General features: G+C 36.3%; 1 protein-coding gene across 1 annotated transcript; it reads right to left on the bottom strand.

Annotated features, from left to right (window-relative positions):
• Positions 1-10476: 10476 nt before the first annotated feature.
• Positions 10477-22768, bottom strand: LOC310649088 (vomeronasal type-2 receptor 26-like; the record flags this gene model as incomplete). Its single annotated transcript, XM_083377359.1, has 5 exons — positions 10477-11387; positions 12875-13001; positions 13695-13922; positions 18330-19175; positions 22457-22768. The coding sequence occupies 5 exons, from the start codon at positions 22766-22768 to the stop codon at positions 10477-10479; spliced, it is 2424 nt and encodes an 807-aa protein (XP_083233485.1).
• Between the last annotated feature and the right edge of the window lie 4051 nt (positions 22769-26819).

Genomic DNA, 26819 nt, shown 5'->3' with positions numbered 1-26819 from the left:
CACAGTGGTAATACAAGCAAAGACAATTGCAATAGTGGCCAAACTAGTTCCTAATAGGTCTTCATAAGACAGGAAAACTATCTGTTTTGGAAGGCATGAGTCGTGCTTCTTGTTTGGGTACTGTCCATATGGGCATGGCCAACAATCATCCATGTCTGTGGAAATGAAATGAAATGAAATGAATGAATGAAATGAATGAATGAACAAATGAAATAATACCTTGCTATTATGACATTGTAGAAGTTACTATATTAATGAAGTAATATGGAAAGAAATAAGAAATTTAGCAGTAGCAAAAACAATAGTATTTAGACTTATATATCACCCTATAGTGCTTTACATCACTTTTGAGTGGTTTACAGAGGTCATATATTGCCTCCAACAAAGTGGGTCTGAATTTTACCCCTTCAGAATGGTGGAAGGCTGAGTGAACCTTCAGCATGTAAAAATTGAACTTCTGGCTGTGGACAGAGTTGGCCTGCAGTACTGCATTCTAACCACTGTGCCAGCACAGCTGAAAATTTAGCAAAATGGACCCTATGCTTAATGCTTTAAATAGAAGCCTCTCCAGGAGTTATAGAGCTATTATATAGGTTGAAATCACTGACAAACCATTTTTGTAATACAGTCAATGAAACGGCATACAATTGAAGTTAAAGTAACTCTTTGATTAATATACTGAATGTTACAACTGATGCAAAATTAGACTAAACTATCTTTTATGGTTTTGATTATTTGCATCATTCAACACGTTAAAATAAGGCAAGATATGAGACCATGCATATGTTTGTTCATGTGATACACAAAAAAGATGCATGGTACAAACAAAATTTTTAGATGCCAGTTTTTCATCTCAAATTGAATTTGTAGCTCAATATAAATATTCATGACCATGTTTAAAATGGCAGACAGGAACAGATTCTGGGGGGAGAAGAGTTTCTAGGAGAAAGTCATCTCAGAGTTTTTCTAAAGAGCTGGAGCAGAGCTCATGATTTCATTGCTTATTTACAGTACAGCACCTTCTTTGATTAACCTAAAAATGAGAGAGATGCAGGCCTTCAATATACATTTATACAGATTAGAATGTGCATGTGAATTGATATAGCCAGCAAAGGATTTGATTAAATAGAGTAGCACATCAGGTCTTTAGTGTGAAAGTTAGACCAGAACTCCAAATGCAATGCTGGTTTTGAGAGAACTCAAGTGTATTTCATGAACAGTTTCTTTGTAGAGTTGTTGATAAATTTTCTTTACTTTCCAGAATCTGTTCTGTCCTCTTGGGATTTACCAACATTATTTAGCTAAAGGTCTTATGGCTGAAATGACAAGGTTTACTTTTTGTGGAAGTTAATTATGCAGGGGATAAAGTACTTTCCTATATTTCACTCATCCCAATCCTCTTTATAAAATCTCCTATAATATACAACACAAAAAGTACCGGTATTATATAACATTCTGAAATTATTCCACCCAAGTTCCCAGGGGGTTGATATTTATAAACTGAAGAAACATTACCTTTCTGATCTGCAATCTTCCCTTCTGGACAGGAAAAGCACTCATAGCAGCAAAATGGCTTTCCTTCTATTTTGACCTTACTTGAACCAGAATCACAATAGTCATTACACAGGGAATGGGGTCTTTTCTGAATGAAGGAGATGAAAAATAAAGGAATCAGTTTGATATTTCTAGCATGCCCTGTGGCATTGCTTTTACTGAAATATAAATATGTATTTTCTACATTCACTGTTTGGGAATGAGATATTTTGAGATGACTGTAATGGTAATCACTGCCTAGTTGGTGTGTTGGTGTCATGGCAAGCATTTCCAGGTTCATCTAAAAAGTTGCAAAGTAAAAGTTAAGCTTCCCACCCACTAGTTATGTAATAAATCACATTCTCAAATAACACCTTTGGTGGGCTCTCTAACGGTTGTTCTAGCCCCCCAAACACTCGAGCTATTTGACCTTGGGTCCCACAAGAAAGTTATTGTTATGACTGAACTAGAAGAATGCATCTTCTCTCCCCCACCTTAGCTGTGGCAAGCCAAAAAATGAAGAAAGATGGCTGTAGCCTAAGTAGTTTTGTAGGTTTGACAGTATGATTGTACACTAAACTATAAAAAGGTAAAGGTTCCCCCGCACATGCGTGCTAGTCGTTTGCAACTCTACGGTCCGGTGCTCATCTCTGTTTCAAAGCTGAAGAGCCAGCGCTTGTCCAAGGACATCTCCATGGTCATGAGGCCGGCATGACTAGATGCCAAAGGCGCATGGAATGCTGTTACTTTCCCGCCGTAGTGGTCCCTATTTTTCTACTTGCAGCACATCAAATACAACACACAAGTGTAATATCAGAATAAGGCTACATTGTTTCAACAGATGAATAACTCAGTGTTTTTTAAATATTCAGAAATGTAGGTTAAGCTATACTTAAATCTGTACAAAATATGTACCTGGTTAAATCTTGTGGGCCATACAATGGAGTCCTCATGAATGTTGAGTGATTTAGAAGAGGAAGGGTTTGGGTCTACCCATCCAATTTTGACTTTTGTAAATGTGTTATTTTCATATGTAACCCAGTTAAAAATATCAAATCCAGAAATTATGTGTCCATTGTCATCAAAAGAAATATTTTCTCCAGCATTATTTATAAAAGAGGTACTTCTTATAAACTTGTGGAGCTAAATTGGAGAGAAGGTAGAGGAAAAAAATGATTCTAAGAGAACATTCATAATAATCCTAACACAATTTAAAGCTAAGATGAAAGAGCACTGATGATGATGCCTAGTTTGGATAATGAAACATCTGCAAGAAAATAACCGAACCCAGAGAGCACCAAGAATCCCACATTTCAACTCTGAGCTAAAACTATTCGGTGTTAGTGGTAGGATGAATGATTTTCAGGGGGAAAATACAGAAAGAAGAGAAGAAAAAGGAGAAAGAGTCAATTGTCTGGACACTTCCTGAAAGTTTGGTTAATATACAACAACAACTTTATTGGCACTTTGAATGTACACCAATTGGCATACATCAAAATGAAATTTTGTTACATACAGCTCTCAGAGGGTCACCACCTCTGATATACACTCCTTGTTCGTGGCCAGCTCAGGTTTCAGATCATCCATTTTAGTCTCTAGGGAGCGAACGATGGCAAACAGGACAGTTGGAAACAGAGCTCCATGTGGACAAGGCCTGAAATTAGCTTGTATTCCTGCACACACATACACATACACACATGTGCATATATGATGAGGTTTGCACTGTACATATATGTACATACACACATGTACATATATGATGAGGTTTGCACTGTGTTTACAGTAACAGAAACAATATGTGTATATACACACAAAACACCAAAAACCTCTTATGTATCTAAACACGTAAGCTTTTTACACATCTCATCTCTCCTTAACATTCTGAATATGTAAGACATACTCAGAAACTACATATTTAAAAATGGAAGAAGGAAGAAAACAGAAAAAAACCATGTTCCTTCTTTAATTATTGAAATGTTCTATCTTTTAATATTTTTTATACTTCATCACTTACATCTCATACAGAATTATATAAATATTTATCAGTTAAAAGAGGAACTGATTTTTTTTACCTCTTATATTTCTTTCTTAGCACTTAAGTGGTAATAAATTGTCTTAATAATTCTACACTGCAGCATATTTAATTGCCTACTAAAAGGAGCTGTATTACATCCTAGATACCTGCCAGGGCTCTCCGAATAGATATTGTTGTCTCATGTTCCTTGTCTTTGCTTTCTCTATTGACTTGGATGACGTTATGGCATACAAAGCATGTGCCATTATGTAAACTGCATTGTAGATACTATAACTGCAGCCAGACATTCTTGTGTCGAACAGAGTTTCAGGTAGATTATCCAAACTTTCTTCCCCAGTACAGATCTTCTCATTTCTCTGTGGGAGAATGGAATTTGAGAAATCACAATTAAATGCATCTTTCCAGAAGATTTTGATAAATCCATCTCTATGTTCTGTAGCAGGATCTCTTTCCTTCAGAAATTGCTGGAATCCTCTAGGATAGTTTGTATGAACAGCAAATGATAGAGCTCCATGGAGGAAATGTATGTCCCAATCTCTTGTTAAACTAGGAGATGCAAAATCCATCTGGGCTGTCATAATCCACACTCGGCTTTCAATTGTTACTTCATAAAATTGTGAAAAGTGGAAAATTGTTATTAGGACACTAATTGTTTGTATTTCACCTTGTATAATAACAATTTTGGCAGTACTTCCTGTGACAATACGTGAAGTTGCAAACCATTCCATTGCAGTTTCAGCAATGTCACTTGAAAAAGATGTTTTGGGCATGGGTTCTAAGAAGTCCACACAAATACCCTTCTGAGAGTATAAGGGAAGTATATCCTGTACAAATAATTCTCCATTGTCATCATCAAAAACAATCAGACCAATCCAGGTCCACTTGAAATGCTGCAGTAACTCTAGAATGCACAAATATTGATAGGTCCCACTTGGAAACATTTGGTGAAAAAAATCTTCATTGGTTTTGTCATTTATTATTGGAGAAGACCCATATAAGATCTTAAGCAAAAAAAAAGGGGGGGGACGTGGAAGCTCAGTAACAATCAAAAATATACTGTGTCATACTTTTAGTTTCATTCTTTTTTTCTATTAATACTTTTATCTTATATAGTTTTCTGATCATTTAATCATTTTTAATCAAAAAACTCCAAAGCAATATATTTTTTCTAGACCTTAGGAAATATAATGATTTATTAACAATTTTTTTTCCTATTGAATGGTATTTATTTCAATCCTTACACATACATTTTGAGTTTCCAAAGCTTTTTTCAAAAGCTTCTAATCACCTTTTCTCAGTAAATGTAGAATTTATATTGACATATGCATGTATTACTTGAAAATATTCCCATTTATTATAATTACAAAACAATGCCCCCACATTTTCACACCCAAATATAAATTGATCAACTATTTTTTTCAGTACTTCATGAATAGATCACCTAGGAAACTAATAAGATTTCCATTTTCTATTTCTCATTTACAGAACAACCTTAAACATAATGAACCTGAATTTTTCATCCTTTTTTTTTAACCTGTGGAATCTTGTAGGTGCTCAAGGTATTTGTCATCTGGAGACAGACTTCAGAAGTAGGTCCTCCAATGACTCCCACAATCCTATTCTGAATATCACATTTGTAGTTAGGGATGAACTTGTCCAGAGTTGATAGAAGTTCCATTGAGGCAAGATAGGTCCACCTTGCCAAAAAATAACTGTTTAAGATGTGGAAGCCCACGCTGATGTTGGGTAAGATTTGAGGATTCTCATTGAGTTCCTTCACAGCAAATGCCAAGGCCAGGATGTGCTGGTAATTCTGAGTAAACATCCTAGGTTATGAGCAATAGGTTCCAGGTTACCACATTCTTTAGAAGTTATTACTAAGTATATCTAGATAACGTATTTCTCATAACTGACTGAATGAAAATCAGAGACTTGTTGAATGGAATATGTTTGAAAGGCACTATATTTCTAATGTAGAATATATACATTAACAGTGATAATTCAGGCCAATGAATTAAATTTCCCACAAAACTAAAATATGTTTTATATATTAAAAAACAAAATCAAGATATTTTTTGTCTACAAGAAACACATATATGTGAAAGAAGTAGAAACTGGGACAAGACTAACTGTTGTGTAGAATGAAATCAATATTTCTATCAGAGCACCTGCCTGGGAAGATTTAGTTTAATCAAAAGATAGCAGGGAGGGATCCTTGGTTATCTCTGTCCTTGGTTGTTTTCTTGGATAGTGAAACATCTGCAAGAAAACAAACAAGCTCAGAAACCAAGTTTCTGGGTTCTGGGTATACTATTATATCTTGTGCAAATATAAAAATGTTTATAGTTTAATTGAATAAAATCTGCCATCCTCTTCTCTTCTTTTCATTCCCAAATTGGAAGTACAAAAGAAACCCCTACATGAAGTTAAGGAGCATGAAATCTATCTGGGCACATAAAAAATGCATTTTATTTTTCAGTTTAAGGTACTTACAAAATGTCATCAAAAGTTTCACCAGAGGGCAGATTCTGAAAAGTTACTGGACTTGAAAAAATGTAGACTTGTGAGGTAATGCTAGCAATGATAAAATTACCAGGCTGGTAATACTTGTGGAGAATAGGCAGAGGTGCCTTAATAGGACACTTAGCCAGAGGAATCTTTCTCTGACCATAAAGTACAACGAGGACCATCATCAGTGCAAAAAATAGCATGACTTTATCTGAGAATCTTCTTGCTTTGTTCCAAATAGTCTCATCCTTCACTGATTTTTTAAATATTGGTAATTCATATGGCATCACTCAACTGATTGAAAGCCAGAATTGTACAGAATCAAGTACCAATAATTCTAGCAGTATAGTTCTACCTGTCTCGTCCTTGATGAAAGGGAACATGAGATCATTGTTTATTACAATAAAACACGAGACATTAGTATTCTTGACTGTATGCTTATCTTCCTGTCCTGAGGGAATGTTCATGAACCAGGAAGTTAGTGTATAATTTTAATTATGGTTATTTCATAATTACAGTGAGATGGAGGATAGCTACCAATCTCGAATTCTATATTGTTTCAAAAAGTTTCAGAGTACAACATGTTGATGTTTATAACACCTGGTGGTTTCTTCTCACTCTATCTCTTTGAAAGAATTGTCTGTAGTAATACCTGCCCTCTGAAATGAGGTTAGCTGCCCTAAGACCTGGAGTCCCCAACTCTTTGGATTTGTCCATGTGTGTGCATGTATGTGTGTGTGTGTGTGTGTGTGTGTGTGTATGTATATATACACACACACATTCATATACTGTATTTTTATCTATATTATATACATACACATAGAATAGATATACATAAATATATATGTTCAATACATTAAAAGTATACAAAAGTAAATAAAGATAGAACATAAGGGGGGGAAATTGAAAAAAAGAAATGGAGTGAAAAGTCACAAAAACCTTCCAATTTCATACCTTCATACCTTCCAATTTCTTCTAGGGAATAATTGTAATATCATGTTTTTTCTCCATCTTCTTTGGTCTATTTATTCCCCAATTCCAGAAATCATCATTATTTTCTTTCAGCAAAAGATCCATATAAGTTTTCCATACTTTTTTAAAAAAACTTATCTGACCAGCTTTTCTATTTTTGAAGTTCAGTTAATTTTATAATTGATATTTTGTAATTGATTTTTACACTATAGGCATTTTCTCCCAACTTTTTGCACTCAATAATATTGTCCTGTTACTCCAAATTGATGGTTGCCATGAAACTCTGGCTCTTTACCCAGGCCTTTGCTAAGAGACTGAGAACCCTCAGTTCATTGTGCTAACCATATTTTATTTCTTACTTTTAATTGATTTTAGTGTAATTTGCTTGTTTGATTGATTGCTATGAGCCACCTGACTCAGGTACTCTCTTTTGAAAGTCAGATGGCATCAAGTTGTAATAAAGTATGTTTGTGTTTATTTTAATGTCTTTGTGTCAATACCTTGACTCTGGGCACTTCTGGACCAGTCCCTACAATTTTTGTGTCAAGATTTTTCAGACGTATTTGGCCATTGTCTTCTTTCTAGGGCTGACATGGCTGACCCCACATTTTTCTTTTTCTATATAGGAACCAAGGGTGTGATAGCTCAGGGATTAAGATGCTGGGCTTGCTGGCTGGAAAATTGACAGCCCAGATTCAGGACCCAAGTACCACACAATGTGATGAGCTCTTGTTACTTGCCTGAGCTCCTGCCCACCTGGCAGTTTGAAAGTATGCAAATGTGAAAGTATGCAAATATAGATAAATAGGTACCACTTCAGTGGGAATATAATAGTGTTCTGTGCATCTTGTCTTACAGTCATGCTATCATCTATATGACCACAAAAATGTCTTCAGATAATACTGGCACCCTCAGCTAAGAAATGTAGATGAGAACTGCCACCAAGAGTCAGACACAGCTGGAGATGGGAAACCTTTACCCTTCTTTATATAGGAATCAGCCCTAAATTGTCCATCAGATCAAAGAAAACTTTTGGTAATTTGCCTTGAATGATTTTAATATTTTTCTTGGAAGTTCTGTCCTATTGTGAGGTGATCATTCCATTCCAATCCCATATCAAACACCAATTTTCATAAGAGAACCCTATGAATCTTTCCATAAGACTTTTGTAGAACAGAACTTTATCTTTGGGACATAAATTCCTAATTTCAAAGTCTTCCACTCAACAATTTATCATGTTCATCACTTAGTACAAGTACTGGTTTGAGTTGGGACTTATATGCAAAATGACTCCATTCCTTTTTATGTTTGTTTGTTTGTGCTGAAATAAATTCTTTAGCCAATTTTTTATAAATCAAATATTTTATATCCTTCATTTCTAATACATGTCCCTTATAGGCAAATTATATTTAGATTTGTTTTTAATAATAAATTTTTTTTGCTGTTTTGAGGAACATTTGCCCTATTTATATTCCTCATTAATCTATCATTCCTTATTAATCATTCATTCTAAGATGAAAACATTAGTGGTTCAAGTACCAGACTAGAAAGCAGATGAATGTGAGTTCAAGTCCCACCTTAGCCACAAACTATGACATTGAGCCCATCACTTGCCTAGCCCGAGGAAGGAGAAAATGGCAAACTCACCTTGACAAAAACAAAAAACAAAACCCTGCAGGTTTTGATTACTCCAAGAGTAAAACAAAATGCAATGATTTCCAATTTGGGGTAGAGACGCATCTTTCTTCTTTAAGGATTATCAAGCCTTTAATAGGACTGCTGCTCAAAACAACTCCCTAAAAAATCATACAAAGTTGTTTTCCCTTTCTATATGTTAATGTCACTATATCATTATAATACATATTCTACCACCCATGGAAGATGTTTTACATCTGTGTATGCCTATGTTTATGTCTTTGACTTGACAGGCACCAACATATACATGTATACCAACTAATTCTCTAGCACATGGGTTGGCAACCTGCCTGCAGCTCTGGAGCCACATGCAGCTCTTTCAACCTTCTCCTGCAGCTACCAGTTTGCAGAGAGAGAGAGAGAGAGAGAGAGAGAGAGAGTGAGAGAGAGAGGGGCACTTGCACTTCCCTTCCCTTCTCTCTCTCTCTGTGTGTGTGTGTTTGTTTGTGTGTGTGTCTCTCTCTGTGTGTGTATGTAACTCACACTGTCCTTCAAGAAGCTGACAAGCTTATTGGGTAGGGCTCCTGCCTTTGCTGCATCTCCACAGGAAGCAGGAAACAGGGAGCAGCAAAAAGCATCAGCTCTCAAGGGCAGGAGAGTCAGGAGAATGTGTGTCAGCTTGTCCAAGAACAGTGTGAAGCCAGCTTGCCAGGTGAGCAGAAGATCGGAGAGGGAGAGAGAGGGAGGGGGGATAAAGAGAGAGAGAGAGGGAGAGAAAGAGGGGGCAAGAGAGGGAGGGAGATAGAGAGAGAGAGAGAAGGGAAGCACAAGTGCCTCTCTCTGTCTCTCTTTATCTCTATCTCTCTGTCCCTGTCTCTCTCTCACTCACACACAAACACCCTGAGTGGGGGAAGAGGACTGGCAGGCCAAGGGCAGAAAGAGAGGGAGGGAGAGAAAGGAAGGGAGAAAGGAAGGGAGGGAGAGAGAGGGAGAGAGAGAGAGAGAAGAGAAGCACAAGTGCCTCTCTCTCTCTCTCTCTCTCTCTCTCTCTCTCTCTCTCTCTCTGTGTGTGTGTGTGTGTGTGTGTGTGTGTGTGTGTGTGTGTCTGTCTGTCTTGCACTCTCACACACACACACAACACACAAACACACTGATTGGGGGAAGAGGACTGGCAGACCAAGGGCAGAAAGAGAGAGGGAGGGAGAGAGAGAAAGAGAAATGAAGGGAGGAAGAGAGAGGGAGAGAGAGAGGGAGGGAGAGAGAGAAAAAAATATGAAAGTTTTTTTTTCCTCTTTCACCTCTCCTTTTCTCTCCTCCCCCCCCCTGCAATTTTTTTCTTTTCTATTTTTCTTTTTTTTAGTTTTTATACACCAGCTTTTTATTTCATAAATATGAGGAAGACTGAAATAGACATTTGAATATTTTATTTGAAAATAACCTTCGACCCAGCGTCTTTTTTTTGGGGGGGGGAGTTCAAAATGCTTTTGTTGTATGCAGAAATAAAAATTGTTTTCTTTGTAGCAGTTCATTGATTTCATAAATGCAGCACACTATGTTTTTTATATACATAGCATAAAGGTAAAAACAATATATGCAGTATTATTTTCATTTTAGATGTCAAAAGGGTTTTGCTGCTCCCAGTGTTTTATTTTCGGCGGGAAATGGGGCCAAGTGGTTCTTCGATTGTTTTAGGTTGCATACCCCTGCTCTAGCACCTCATAAATTTATTTATGTTACATTTTTTTTTAAAAAAAAATTGCATTGTTCTCTTTGCATTTGATCTCCTGAGAACATCACTTTCTTGACTTCTTATTTCTTATTAATTGTTCTCTATTATTTAAGTCAGATCTTAATAGAATAATGTAGCATTTGGGGAAGAAGATGCAGCTCAGTAAACCAGCACTGGAGCTAAGAATAGAGAAAATCTCCACAGCCACCATATATTTTCCCTTGGTGCTTAAATAGGTTGGAACAAAGGACAACCAAACGCTGCAGAAGACCAGCATGCTGAAGGTGATGAACTTGGCTTCATTGAAGCTGTCAGGTAATTTCCTTGCTAGGAAGGCTATTGTGAAGCTGACCATGGCCAGGAAGCCCAGGAAGCCCAGGGCACAATAAAACATGCTAGCTGACCCTTCATTACATTCAAGTACAATTTCTTTGATCCTTGAATGCCTATCAAAATCTGGGAAGGGGGGAGAGGCTGATAACCACATGGTGCAAAGAGTGATTTGAATAAAGGTGCAGGAAAAAACAATAGAGTTAGCTAATTTCTTTCCCACCCATTTTCTCACCTTGGACCCTGGGTTGGTGGCCTGAAAGGCTAGAACCACTGTGATAGTTTTAGCAAGCACAGAAGAAATAGCCACTGAGAAAATCATACTAAAAGAAGTTTGCCGAAGAAGACAAGATATCTTCTGAGGTTGGCCAATGAATAGGAAAATGCAAAGAAAAGAGAGAAGGAGGGAAATGAGAAGAATGTATGTGAGGTTCTGATTGTTGGCTTTGACAATGGGAGTGTTCCTATACTTAATGAAAATTAGAAGCACCAATATTGTGATAAACAATAACCAAAGAGCAAACACAGTTAAACTGATCCCCAATGGTTCTTCATAGGATAAGAAAATGATATCTTTTGGGATGCAGGAATCCTGGAAACTGTTTGGATGTTGATTTTCTGGACACTCAAAACAATTAGTCATATCTGAAAAAGAAAACATGGCTTTAGACTCATATTGAACATTTATTTAGTTATTTATTTTCTAAAGGATTTTGGATAATTCCAAACCTACAGATCAGCTTTTTACAGCTGAATAGTATTATGAAGATAAGCTATTACTAGAAATTTGGACCAGTGTTGTAATCTCCCTGATTAGGAAAAACTGTCAACTTAAATCTGTTGAAATTTTTGATAGTAGAAGAAACATTCTTTGGGGTCTGCTCCAAAGTTGCTTCATGTAGATTTAATATTCATAAGTCAATTAATACTGTGCTTAAAAATGGAGTAAGTTTTAAAAATGTTATAATATTAAACAAGATGAAGCTAGTCCTCATCTTATAACTGTAATCGAGCCTGCCAATCACAGTCATAAGGCACAATAGTAAAAAACCATTGACTTTTTTTGCAACAGTCATTAAGTGAAGCTGAAGTCATTCAGTCAATGCCATGGTTGTTAAGCAAACAAATGGTTCACTATGGATACCGTTTTGCCAAAATCCAGAAGTATGTTTTGGCAATGATGATGATGATGATGAAGAAGAAGAAGAAGAAGTTAGAAGATACCTTGGAGGTCATCTAGTCCAACCTCCTGCTCAGGCAGGAAACTCTATACCATTTCAGACAAATGCCTGTCTAGTCTCTTTTTAAAAACTTGCAGTGTTGGAGCATTCACTGCTTCTGGAAGCAGTTTGTTCCACTGATTAATTGTTCTAATGATCATAAAAATACACCTTAGTTCTAGCTTGCTTCTATCTTTCGTTAGTTTCCATTCATTGCTTCTTGTCCTGCCTTCAAGTGCTTTGGAGAATAGCTTGACTCCCTCTTCTTTGTGGCAACCTCTGAGATATTAGAACACTGCTATCATGTCACCCCTTGTCCTTCTCTTCATTAGAGTAGGCATTCCCAATCCCAGTAACCGTTCCTTATATTTTTTAGCCTCCACTCCCCTGATCATCTTTTTTGCTCTTCTCTGTTCTCTTTCTAGTACATAAACTGTCATAAAACACAACTGTGTGATCATGGGATGCATGCAAATGGCCATAAATGTGGCCATGTTGCCAAGAACCTGAAGAACATCCTCATCGTTCTGAGGGCTCCCTGACTGTCTATAATTCCCAATCTGGAAAAAAGATTAAGAAAAGAAATCTAGAGATTGAAGAAAACTTTGGAAAGCTCCAGATCACTTGAGGAAGATTGCTCAGTAAAGGTAGGACATTTTCACACCTTCCTGGGCCAACTTGTTGCAATGTAACTGGAGGAATGCCATCATTATTGGCATGTGAAAGTAGTTTCAAATATCTTAAAAAATAAATATGGTTTTTTCCTGGTTCCACTGTGGACTTCAACATTTTAAATCACTAGTAATGTTCATCTTATCCTTCTTGCTATCCCAAGATGAGCCACAAATAATTAGGGAAAATAGAATTTGTAGCTGTTATTCTTAAAAAAAAATTCTATCCCACATTTCTTACCTTCCTGGTTTGAAATTTTTTCTGCTGGACATGGAAAACAATTATAACAGCAAAATTGCTGATCATCTTTCTTTGCTTTAAAATGACCTAAAGAACAATAGTCATTACACAAAGACAATGGCTGAATCTGTAAAAATAAAACAGAGATATTTTGAATTCTGTCAATTAGTCTTATAACTACAATTAAGAAATAGATTGATCTGACAAAGACAATATCATGAAGTTCATTCCTTACACATTTGGCTAGACATGGAACTATACATGGAAAAAAAACTTATATTTGGATTAGCATCTATCCCAAATGAAAGGATGCAGCACAAGTCTTTAACCAATCAAATCTATGAATATGTCTTCATAAATCTAGTAGAGTCAAAGCCAACACAACCATTAATAGAGTATTTTAAGCAAGAAATTCTGAAGTTCTCTTAAAAGATTATCAACATATTTAAGCATATATGTTATGTCCACAGATACTATCTTGACTAATTCAAATGAAGGAGTATTAGTAGAAGGACAAACACCAATTATCTTCAAAACTTTAATATACAGTCAGAAATATGTGACTTAAATGGATTTGATCATGTGCAAATTTATTCATTTTTATTCATTCATTAAATTTATATGCTGCCCATCTCACAGTTCAATATGACTTGAATTTGAGAAGTTTAGTTATTCTTTTAAAGTACTCTATGTGTTGGAGAAAACACAAGGAATAATTATAGAATTTGCATAAGGAGTGATTTTTGCATTTCAATCTGTTTGCTTAGGAAGATGGTGATAAATGGTACTTCAGATATTGATAAATGTACTCTAGACCTACCTGATTGAATCTCTGAGGCCAGACAAGGGCATCTCCATGAATGGTGAACACATTTTCTGGAAAAGCCATGGGGTCAATCTTTCCCACTTTAGTTGTAACAAAAGACTGATTGGGGAAGGTGACCCAATTGACAATGTCAAAACCAGCTTCCAATTCCCCAGTTTGGTCACAGAAAACCTTTTCCCCAGCGTTGTTGTTAAATGACACTTGTCTTAAAAAGTAGTGCAACTGAGATGGAGAGACAACAAATGTATAGGATCATGGAAAATGATACATGTGAACAATGCTCTTTTAAGTGATTTTTAAAAGCTTTCAGAAGGTTTAATCATAGTCTTTGGAAGAATACTAGCAATGGTGCAAGGAATTAAATTAAAACAATTGGGATTATCATGGCAAAGAAGCAAATATGCAGACTGGGAAAGACTAAGAATAAAAAACTAGTTTTGTGGCTTGACATGCAGAAGTTATTGATATGTATATTAAGTAATAAGAAAAAAAACAGAAAGATAACAAGGAAAACATCAAAATGTCACACTCCGTTTCACTGCAGAATCCTATCTAGAGGAGGTTATGCAAATATTCCATTTGGAATTTTCATTTTTTTTAATCCCATTTATATCCCGCCCTTCTCCGAAGACTCAGGGCGGCTTACAATCTAAGCACAAATCAATGTGCTTAGCAATAGCCTTCATTCTATGTATATGCCTGCTTATTAGGGCTTTCGCCCCCCCCCCCCAAGCGGCATTATTACAAAGTCAGCTTAATTGCCCCCAACAATCTGGGTCCTCATTTTACCTACCTCGGAAGGATGGAAGGCTGAGTCAACCTTGAGCCTGGTGGGATGCGAACCTGCACTAATTGCAGGCAGCTGGTGTTATTTAAAGATAATTTAATCAAATCTTCAAACTGGATTATCAAATTGAATTGGATTTCTCTGCATCAAGTTGAAGGATTTGTACACATTTTCTCTCAAACCTATTAAGAAATCTGCATTAAACTCAGTTTGACAATTCAGTTGTCAAATCCCTATTACATCATGTTGTCATAAGAAATCTGCTTATTTTTTGAAATGATCTACACTGATTTTTTTTAATGGAATCAGCACAGTGAAACTAATGTAAGTGATTTGCAAAAACCTACTAGAAAAATGGTTCACACTTTCTGTGGAATGGGCAGGGCTGTGGATGATTTGGAGAAGTAACTGAATGAAGAGAATATTCAATGATATAATGAACTTGAACTGAACCTTTGAACTGATTCTATGCATCAAAGTGTAACTTGAGCCTTTTAATCAAGGATAAATATGCTAAACCTTCTAGCTTTGCAATAGCTTAAAAATTGGAAAAGCTGTCCTTCCATATATAAATAAAGTTTCTCTGATGTTGTCATAAATAGTCAGTATGTTTTATCACTTCCATAAACCACGTCCATTGGAGTATTGTGGAAATGTTACTTTGCTATCTTCCAGAATTTATTTAGGTATTTTTTTTAATGTGTGAGAGAAAGTAAGTCACATATATCCTACTGATAAAGTACTAAGGAAAGCCAGGATGACCACTGGTGCAAAAGGGGAAGTGCTGAGGAAATAATGCTCTCTATTTATCTTAAAGGTCTCTTTCCCCTTCTATTTACACTTCATTCTGCCCAAAATGAGGGTGGTTAAAATTTTCTAACATTTCCCATTACATCCTGTGGTTCACGAATTGAATTGAATTGAATTGAATTGAGCCTTGGTGGAGCAGTGGGCTGATGCCTCCTTAAGTAACACCAGCTGCCTGCAATTAGTGCAGGTTCGCATCCCACCAGGCTCAAGGTTGACTCAGCCTTCCATCCTTCCGAGGTAGGTAAAATGAGGACCCAGATTGTTGGGGGCAATTAAGCTGACTTTGTAATAATGCCGCTTGGGGTGTGTGTGAAAGCCTTAATAAGCAGGCATATACATAGAATGAAGGCTATTGCACATTGGTTTGTGCTTAGATTGTAAGCCACCCTGAGTCTTCGGAGAAGGGCGGGATATAAATGGGATTAAAATAAAAATTAAAAAAAATGAATTGAATACTTTATTTGGGCAAGTGTCATTAGTCACAGAAGTAATTTGTCTTAGGTACAGAAGCTCCCAGTGTACATGCAACAGAATAATAATAATCATAACAATAATAATACCAATAAAGGGGGGCATTAAAGAAGATAGAAGGATAAATAATAATACTGGAGACATAGACATTAGACAGCACTATGAGAATTACAGTAGATGTTCATCAGAGTGATGGGCAAAAAAAAACCCTGTCCTTGGCTCTAGTTGTTTTGGCATGCAATGCCCTATAGCGCCATCCTGAGGGGAGGAATTGAAACAGTTTAAGTCCAGGATGTGAGGGATCTACAGATATCTTCTCAGTCCTTCTTCTTATCTGTACAATATACGTGTTTTCTGTGGAAGGCAGACTGGTTGCAATTGTCTTGTTTTGTTGCTTTATCAAACCAGACTGTTATAGAAGTACAAATAGAATAGAACAGAGCTGGAAGAGACCTTGGAGATCTTCCAGTCCAGCCTCCTGTGCAAGCAGGAGAATTTATACCATTTCAGACAAGTGACTGTCTAGTCTCTTCTTAAAAATCTCCAGTGATGGAGCTCCCACGATTTCTGGAGGCAAGCTGTTCCACTGGTTAATTGTCCTCACTGTTAGGAAGTTTCTCCTTAATTCCAGGTTGCTTCTCTTTGGTCAGTTTCCAACCAATGTTTCTTGTCTTGCCCTTTGGTGCTTTGGACAACAGTTTGATGCCTTCTTCTTTGTGGCAGCCCTTCAAATACTGGAATAGTGCTATTACATCACCTCTGTTTCTTCTTTTCTTTAGACTGTTGTTGTTAGTTGCAAAGTCGTGTCCGACCCATCGCGACCCTATGGACAATGTTCCTCCAGGCCTTCCTGTCCTCTACCATCTTCTGGAGTCCATTTAAGCTCACGCCTACTGCTTCAGTGACTCCATCCAGCCACCTCATTCTCTGTCGTCCCCTTCTTCTATTGCCCTCAATCTTTCCCAGCATTAGGCTCTTCTCCAGTGAGTCCTTCCTTCTCATTAGGTGGCCAAAGTATTTGAGTTTTAGCTTCAGGATCTGGCCTTCTAAAGAGCAGTCAGGGTTGATTTCCTGTAGGACGGACCTCTTTAGACTAGCCAAACCCAAGTCCTGCAGCCATTCTTCATATGTTTTAGTCTCCAGGCCTTTGATCATTTTAGTTGTTGTTCTCTGAACTTTTACCAAGGTCTCAACATTTTTTTTGTGTAGTATGGTGACCAAAATTGGTTGCAGTATTCCTGGTGTGGCCTTACTAGACTTTTATAAAATGGTACTAATACTTCGCATGATCTTGATTCTATGTCTCTGTTTATACAACCCAGGATTGTATTAGCTTTTTTAGTTGGTTGCTGCACACTGCTGGCTCATAGTCAAGTGATCGTCCACTAGGACTCCAAGGTCCTGCTCACATTTGCTGTTTTTGAGTCAGGTCTTGCCTAATCTGTACTTAAACCTTTGGTTTTTCCTGCCTAAATGTAAAACTTCATTTTTCTCCACATTAAAACTCATTTTGTTGGGTAGGGCCCATTGTTCAAGTTTGTCAAGATGTCTTTGGATCCTGAGCTTGACTTCTGGGGTGTTGGCTATTTCTTACGGTTTGGTGTCATTTGAAAATTTGATGAGCTCTCCTTCTATTCCCTCATCTTAGTCATTTATGAAGATATTGAAGAGTAGTAGGCCTAGGACTGAGCCTTGTGGTACCCCACTGCTTATTTCTCTGCATGTGAATGTAGTACTATTGAGGATTACTCACTGAGTATGGTTTGTCAGCCAGCTACAGATCCATCGAATGGTGTTGTTGTCTATCCCATCTTTTTTTTAGCTTACCAAGCAGCAGGTTGTGGTTTACCTTATCAAATGCCTTACTGAAGTCTAAGTATATTTTGTCCACAGTGTTTTGCTGGTCTACTAATTTAATCACTTAATCAAAGAATGAAATAAGATTGGTTTGGCATGATTTGTTTTTGACAAACCCATGCTGGCTACTAGTTATAGCTCTGTTTGCTTCTAGTTGTTCTCAGATCTGTTTTTGGATTATCTTTTCCAAGATCTTCCCAGGGATTGATGTTATACTGATTGGTCAGTTGTTTCCTGGGTCTATTTTTTTCTTCCTTTCTTGAAGATAGGAACCACATCAAAACTTTTCCAGTCATCAGGTACTTCCCCTGGGCTCCAGGATTTTTGAAAGATATGGTATAATGGTTCTAACATAACATCTTCAAGCTCTTTCAGGGTGATTTATATTTGCCAAGGTTGTATAGGTTTTCTCTTACCATTTTCTTGCTTATTTTAATTTTTGTTTCTAGTTTGTCTTTTGTAGGAGGTTTTTTTTGGTATGATAGATTCAATAACTCTTCAATCAAATTAAACCATCAATTCATTAAAATGAAGATGTGCTATCTTCAAATATCCATAGCAAGTTACAATCAAATCTTGCTGGCTTTTCAAATATTGAATTCAACATGATTTGCAAATCCTTTATAAGATACAGTGGTAATACAAGATTAATGTGTCTAGAAAACTCTAATGTAATAGGATAGATTGCCAGCTCAGGGCCTCACCTGCCAAGTTTTTATATCTGAAACTTTCCATTTTTTCTTATCTGTGATTGTTTTATGTTTAGATGTGGATGAAAGCATGTCGTGGAAAGCATGTGCTACAGCATAAACTGTATTGTAGAGGTTGTAGCTTTGACCAGTCATGCTTGTCTCAAAAACAGATCCAGGAAGCATTTCCAGGTTCTCCTTCCCAGTGCAGACTTCTCCATATTCATTAGAGTTGGAGAAAAAGCAATTAAACACATTTTCCCAGAAATCTCTCACAAAGCCATCCTTTTTTTCTGCAGTATGATTTCTGACTTTGAGAAATTTCTGGAAATCTAACATTTCCTGCCGATGAACTGCTAATGATAAAGAACCATGGATGAAATCTAGACCCCAATGTCTTTGAAAAGGAAGTGATGTGAATTCCATTTGGGCTGTCATAAGCCATACTTTGGATTTCATTTCTTGATCATCCATTTGGGGTAAAGCAATCAACACTCTCAAAGCTATCATGGTCTGCATTTCACCATATACGATGACCACATTGGAAGTACTTGTCAGAATGACTTTCGATATTGGAAACCAATCTACCAATACCTCTGCACCATCCTTAGAACTGGATTTAATGCAACATCTTTCTATGAAGTCAAAGCAGATACCTCTCTGGGCATAAATGGGAAGTATGTTTTGTACAAATCTTTCTCCATTGTCATCATCAAGGGAAATGACTCCAACCCAGATCCAATTGAAATGAAGCAGCAATCTGAGAATTCCCATATCCTGATGTTTGATATTTGGGAACATTGGGTGAAAGAAGTGAGCTGTTTCTTTGTTATTTATTAGTGGAGAAGAACCGTATATCATCTAAAGAATGAGATTCAAAAGGATAAGACAAAAATAGAGTTTTCTGTCTTGTGTCCTTCCCAAATCAACTGCACACTGATATTTTTTGAAAAGACAAATTAAACAATCAGCTGATTAAATTTCTAATCATAGCTTTTTCCCCCCCTATGTATGTGAAGTTTTCCATTTTCCTCCCACCATTTTGTTTCTATATTTAGAAGCCAACCCCCCCCCCCCAAAAAAAAACACCATTGTCTTCTTTTTCTTTTCCTCTTTCTCATTCTTGTTCTCTTTCTTCTTTTTATAATTTCAGGCTTCCACTTTAGCTCTTGAGATTGTTGCCTTTTTTATAAATACAGGATAATGTTCATACTTCATAATCATTGTAGACATATTGCAACTAAGATAGTTATAGATAAATCTAATTTCCATTGATTTCAGTTGGTTTCAATTCAGATCAGAAGCACTTTTTTTAGTAATTGAACAGGAAGGATTCAGGAACTTTCTACTCATAATATGACTGCATATGAACTATTCAGTTTTGCAAAGGTTTTCAATCATTTGAGCTCATATAAAGGATGTCAAGTACAATCCCCAAGTGTCTGAAATCTAAGAAACCACAAAATGTCATGTGATTTGGTAAAACTCTCATTCTACACACTATTACTTTTTAAAGAATTGGTGATTCCATGAGTCCCTTGTAGAATTCAGTTTGTGTGTCTCTATAGGCAGATGTCTGACAGATGTTGTTGCACTCCACTTCTCTGTTAAGTTGAATACAATATATAATATATTTATATCATATCTTCATATCGTTTCTAGAAACTGGAAATATGATTTTCAGCTCTGTATTTTGGCATGCATGTAATATATAATGTGTCTCAGATCTTTAAATGCTATGTGGCTCATTTGTTGGCTTTCCTATAATCAGTGAAGTTTATCCTCTGAAACAGCTTCAGAAAGAAAATGTGGAAAAAAGAATACAGGTACCACATTTGAGCCCAAAATTTATGTTGCTAAATGAGACATTTGTTATGAGTTCTGCCCCATTTTACGATCTTTCTTGCCACAATTATTAAGTGAATTATTAAGTGTGTTAGTAAAAACAGTTGTTAAGTGAATCTGGTTTTCCCATTTATTTTGCCTGTCAGAAGGTCATCAATGGTGATCACATGAACCTGGGATGCTGCAACAATGATAAATATGAGTCAGTTGCCAACTGTCTGAATTTTGATCATGTGACCCTGGGAATGCTGCCATGGTCGTAAGTGTGAAAAATGGTCATAAGTCATTTTTTTCAGTGATGATGTAACTTTGAACAGTCTCTAAATGAACTGTTCTAAGTCAAGGACTACCTGTAGTTAAAAATCATTGGAGAAGGATTTCTTTCAAAGACAGTTCACCTATGAAATTATAATAATAGACACTGAATGATTGAGTGAATGAGACTTTCTTTCAATCTTGTGAAATTATTCCTGTTGAAGTGAGAATAGAATAATCTTTGAGGAAGAAGTCTGAGTCTTTCAAAAACACTCACGAACAGTCTCCTGATCTTGTGTTTGAAAGCATGTAGACAATTTGAAGTATTTTTCTTTTAAAGTACTATGAGGAAATAGATTCTTTCAATAGAAGAGAATATATGTGGCTTACAGTTGAATTATGGAGTAAGAAAAGCATCAGTCCTGATTAAGAATATAACCCACAGAATGATGACATGCTGACTAAAATGTCTGGTTTCAGGGTTGAGAAAAAAGTGAAATATTTGGGGTTTATGTTAATAAACACAAACACTAAATTGCTAAAAAAATGTGCCTCTCTGGAATGACATTAAAAAAGACTTACTAAGAAGAGATAAATTGCACTTATCACTACTGGGTAGAATCTCTGTAATTAAGATGAATGTTTACCAAAGATGCTTTTCCTATTTCAAACACTACCAATACTCACAGCTGATATTCTCTGGCAGAGGGACATCTCAAAGTTCATTTGGGAGGGGGGGGAAAGAAAGAATTAGATATAGACTATTGCAAGATGTTATGGAAAGAGGGGATTTGGGCCTACCTGATTTGAAACTGTATTTTGATGCCTGCTGTTTGGTCTGGTTAAAATAATGGGTGAACCTTCAGAATAAGAGGTTACCGAATTTAGAAGATCATGAATTAAGGTTTGGCTCACACGGTTACCTGTGGTGAGATAAACTTAAAGTAAATGTTGATTTCAACAAACATTTTGTTAGAGGTGCCATTTTGAGAGTTTAGAATAAATATAAAACAAGGTTTTCTACAAAGGTGCTGCTTTCGGTTTTCCCACAAGAAGCCTCTTTTAGAGAAGAATTGGTGATGAGGCTGAATTGGTGGATTTAGGATGCTGAGCTTGTCGATCAGAAGGTTGGCAGCTTGGTGGGTCGGATCCCGAGTACCGCGTAACAGAGTGAGTGCCTGTTACTCATCCCAGCTTCTGCCAACTTAGCAATTCGAAAGCACATAAAAATGCAAGTAGAAAAATAGGGACCACTACGGTGGGAAGATAACAGCGTTCCATGCACCTTTGGCATCTAGTCATGCTGGCCACATGACCACAGAGACGTCCTCGGACAAGCGCTGGCTCTTCAGCTTTGAAACAGAGATGAGCACTGGCCCCTAGAGTCGGAAACGACTAGCACACATATGCAGAGGAACCTTTACCTTTAATATCTTTTAATTTGGGTAATCCTACCCTCTAATCCAAGGAGGAGCTAGAATCAGAAGGTCATGTCTGCCACTGGTTTACATATTTATAATTAAAAGAAATATTTAAATTAGAACCCAAAGAATCATGGGTTTAACTTTATTGAAAATGAATTGAAAATTCTATTGTGTGGTAGTGATGAACATATTATTGCTAAAGTCTATGAAATATTACTCAAATTAAATCTGAAAAATGAACAAATAAAGCATTGTATGATTCAGTGGGCAAGGAATTTTGGATATAATGTAATGCTTGAACAATGGGAGAATATGTGGAATAAAGATTTAAACTTTACATTAAATTACAATTTAAAAGAATTTTTTTACCAGATGAGGTACCATTGGTATTTAACTTCAGATAAGCTATCAAAAATGTATAAAGACATTTCAAATGAATGTTGGAAATGTAAATATAAAGGAGGGACTTTTTATCATTTATGGTGGACATGTGATAAATCAAAGAAATATTGGAGTAGGATTCATATCTTAATGCAGAAAATTCTTAAAGTTAATATAGAAAGAATATCAGAGATTTTTCTCTTGGGATTAATGATGTACTAGTTGCACATTTCTTACCAGTGAGATTTTATAGATGAACAAAGTCGTGGCCATGTCAAGACAGGTCTTAGAATCTGGTCCCCCAATAACTGTGATTGTATTCCTTTTGGTGTCACACTTGAAGTTAGGGATGAATCTGTCTTGTGAAGAGAGAAATTCCATTGAGGCAAGATAGGTCCACTGTGGTCTGAACTCGCTATTGTAGATATCAAAGCCCAATGTGATATTAGGCAAAATCCAGGGGGTTTCATTGATCTCCTTTATAGCAAACACTAATGCCAGGACTTGCTGATAGCTCTGAGTCAACACTCTATAAAGACAGTTAAACATGTTGTTTTTGTATATTCAAAATATGTCCACAACATCACTTTTATCTTAATTCAATATCATATTTGCAGAGTAATGGGATTAATAAACCCTCAATACATATATACACGCATACATGGTAGGAGATATAGGAATATAGCTAGCCGTACCAACAGGCTGAAAAATAGCTTTTATCCGTGGGCTGTTAGGCTTTTAAATGGGACATAATCTCTGTGAACTTATGCAGAATTGACTTGGGAGGCAGGTGTGTGGTGTAGTTGATTCACATGGTGTGGTAGGATGGAGGGTTTGTCGTCACTGTGTGTTGGGGGGAGAGAGCATGGGGGAAGGCTCAGCTAATCTCAATGTACACATGTTGTACTTTGACAATAAAGGTTTATTTTATTATTATTATTTTTATATATACATACATACATACCAGACAACTTTGTCTCCCAAAAAGTACAGAAGGGAACTAGGGGATTAGCCATTTTGGATCTAAACCTCACTAGCAGAGATGAAATGATAGAATGTGTTGAATCCACAGGAACCTTGGGGGGAAGAGATTATGCAATATTGGAATTCCACATTATGGAAGCACAAGAAATAGAACACAGTCAAACTAGAGTCTTGGACTTTAAGAGAGCTAATTTCAATAAACTTAGAGAGAGCTTTGGAAGGATTCCGTGGATGACAATCCTCAAGGATGATTAGGGGACTGGAGGCTAAGACATATAAGGAATGGTTGCTGGAATTGGATATGTCTAGTTTAATGAACAGAAGTACTAGGGCTGACATGATAGCAGTATTCCAATATCTCAGGGGTTGCCACAAAGAAGAGGTAGTCAAGCTATTCTCCAAAGCACCTGAAAGCAGGACAAGAAGCAATGGATAGAAACTAATTGAGGAGAGAAGCAACCTAGAACTAAGGAAAAACTTCCTGACAGTTAGAACAATTAACCAGTAGAACAAGCTTTCTCCAGAAGTGGTGAACGCTCCAACACTGGAAGTTGTTAAGAAGAGACTGGACAACCATTTTTCTGTAACATATAGGGTTTCCTGCCTGAGCAAGGGGTTGGACTAGATGACCTCCAAGGTCCCTTCTAGCATCATCATCATCATCATCATCATCATTATTATTATTATTATTATTATTATTATTATTATTATTATTATTATTATTATTATTATTACATCTTTGAGTGAGAATGGGTGATCCAGAAACAGATATGGATAGTATTGACTGACAGTTGGTGTTTGTTACCTGGATGGAGCAGAACATCTAATTTTATACTGTTAGTGATAGAGACATGGTTCTGTATTTTAGTAATAGCAACCATCTAGCACTACAGTAAGAATTATTTCTTTCAGTGGCTGCTTTACATAACCTTACTGTCTGAATTATATATAGCAATGACAAGTGATTACCATTTATACTGGTTTTTTTAATTCATAAGTGTTTAGCATTAGTACTGTTTTTAAAAAATCTACATGTATAAATTAGAATTTGAAATATATTAGTTTTGTTGGAGAAAAATCTACAACTCTAGGGTAAAAAGCAGAAAACATTACAGTGAGGGGAAAAAGTATTTGATCCTGCTGATTTTGTATGTTTGCCCATTGACAAATAAATGATCAGACTATTATTTTGATGGTTTGGTTTATTTTAACAGTGAGAGACAGAATAACAACAAATAATTCCAGAAAAACGCATTTCAAAAAACTTATAAATTGATTTGAATTTTAATGAGTGAAATAAGTATTTGATCCCTTATCAGTCATCAAGATTTCTGGCTCCCAGGTGTCTTTTATACAGGTAATGAGCTGAGTTTAGGAGCACTCTCTTAAAGGGAGTGCTCATAATCTCAGCTTGTTACCTGTATAAAAGACACCTGTCCACTGAATCAATCAATCAATCAAATTCCAAACTCTCCACCATGGCCAAGATCAAAGAGCTGTCCAAGGATGTCAGAGACAAGATTGTATATCTACAGAAGGCTGGAATGGACTACAAGATTATCGCCAAGCAGCTTTGTGAGAAGGTAACAACAGTTGGTGCGATTATTTACAAATGGAAGAAACACAAAATAACTGTCAATCTCCCTCATTCTGTGGCTCTATACAAGATCTCATCTAATGGAGTTTCAATGATCATGAGAATGGTGAGGAATCAGCCCAGAACTAGATGGGAGTATCTTGCAATGATCTCAAGGCAGCTGGGACCATAGTAAAAAAAACAACAACACACACACACACTATGCTGTGAAGGGCTGAAATCCTGCAGTGCCCGCAAAGTCCCTCTACTCAAGAAAGCATATGTAAAGGCCTGCCTGAAGTTTGCCAATGAACATCTGAATGATTCAGAGGAGAATTGGGTGAAAGTGTTGTGATCTGATTAGACCAAAATTGAGCTCACCATTCTCATGATCATTGAAACTTTTGATCATTGAATCATTTGAATAAATGCAAATCAATTTATAACTTTTTCGAAATGCATTTTTCTGGATTTTTTTGATGTTATTCTGTCTCTCACTGTTAAAATAAACCTACCATTAAAATTATAGACTGATCACTTCTTTGTCAATGGGCAAACATACAAAATCAGCAAGGGATCAAATACGTTTTCCCCTCACTGTACATACATAGAAAGAAAAGGGAAGTACAGGGGATAATTAAGTGACAATTATTTCAGCCATGATTGAGTGAGTGAGTGATTGAAATGATCACCAGAACCAATGTCCAGTTCATTTAATTTCTGTATAAAAAGTAGAGTGCATGTAACAATAATTAAATTAAATTAAATTAAATTATAAACAACCACATTTGTGGAGTTGCTAATAAACAATGAGTATGGATGGGATTTTTTGTGCACTTACTGCAGTTGAATACTGTAGCTCAATATCTCCGCAGCAAACATATGAAAATGCAAGGGAAGAAATCTAGTAGTCTTTCATATATGTGAAGTTTCATATACCTAAACTCCTAAGGGATGTACCCCTCATTCTTTCAGCTTTAAAAATCTTGTATATGCTTTCCTTCAATCTCTTTAGCGATTATGGTGAAAAACTGTTTCTTTATGCTATAATTAAAATAAATCATAATTACAGTCTTTCGTTGGCTGGGTCATGAGACGGCTGTTTATGAAAGGGGGGTACTTTTGTTTGTAAGATGCTTTGAGGAATAATTCCCGCAATAATGAAGTCTCCTGGTTGATAAAACCTCTGAAGATAATGAGTGGATTTGCTGATGGTGCTTTTTGCAGTAGTTCTGTAACTTGTCAATTGAGGGAATAGTACCAGAACAGAAATTTTCAGCAGTAGCATCTCGCCCAAAGCCTTACTAGAACAACTTATTTTCTCTATTTCCCATTGGAGTTGGCATACTGTTATATATGTATTAATTGACATGAATGATGTTGATTTTGATAGGAGATAAAGAAGAGCAAGAATGGAAATAACCCATATTTATCTGTTGAAACTTCATCATAATAGAAAAAGGAATATTAATAACATGCTTCATCTTTAAAATACATTCTATGGGCAGCTTTGGGAATTCCTAGGGACACAAAGAAGAAATAGATATAATGATGGTTCATTTCGTGTTCCAAGAGAAAATAATTTTCTGATCAATCAGCATGGAAGAAACCTTGTTTATCATCACTGACATAATTGCTTCTTTATTCTCCACAAGACACAAAAAGACTGTGGTAGCTAATTAAAGAAATATAGTGGCTAATAGCATTAGTATCATCTAATTGTTATTTCTTATATCCTTTATATATATATATATATATATATTACAATGTTGTGAAGAAAATGTAAAAGTAGAATGCCTTAAATAAAGCAAAATTTATATGTGACTCTCACTATCAAGTGACTTTTTTTTTACAACCATGTAATCCCTTACTGGGGTGGAGTCAGGGTGATTAAATGGAACTGAGCATTAACTGGCTGGATGCCCTTTCTGATGCCTATGCAGAGTTCACAGCAGATATTTTCTCTTTGTTCCCTGATAGAGAAACATCTGTCACTGCCTAGGATTGAACTCTCAACCTTCCAACTGGGAGGGGTAAGCG

This window comes from Vipera ursinii (genome assembly GCF_947247035.1).
Source record: "Vipera ursinii genome assembly, chromosome: Z".
Classification (NCBI taxonomy): domain Eukaryota; kingdom Metazoa; phylum Chordata; class Lepidosauria; order Squamata; family Viperidae; genus Vipera; species Vipera ursinii.
Note: the sequence above shows the minus strand (reverse complement) of the source record. Positions and strands in the feature narration are given on the sequence as shown.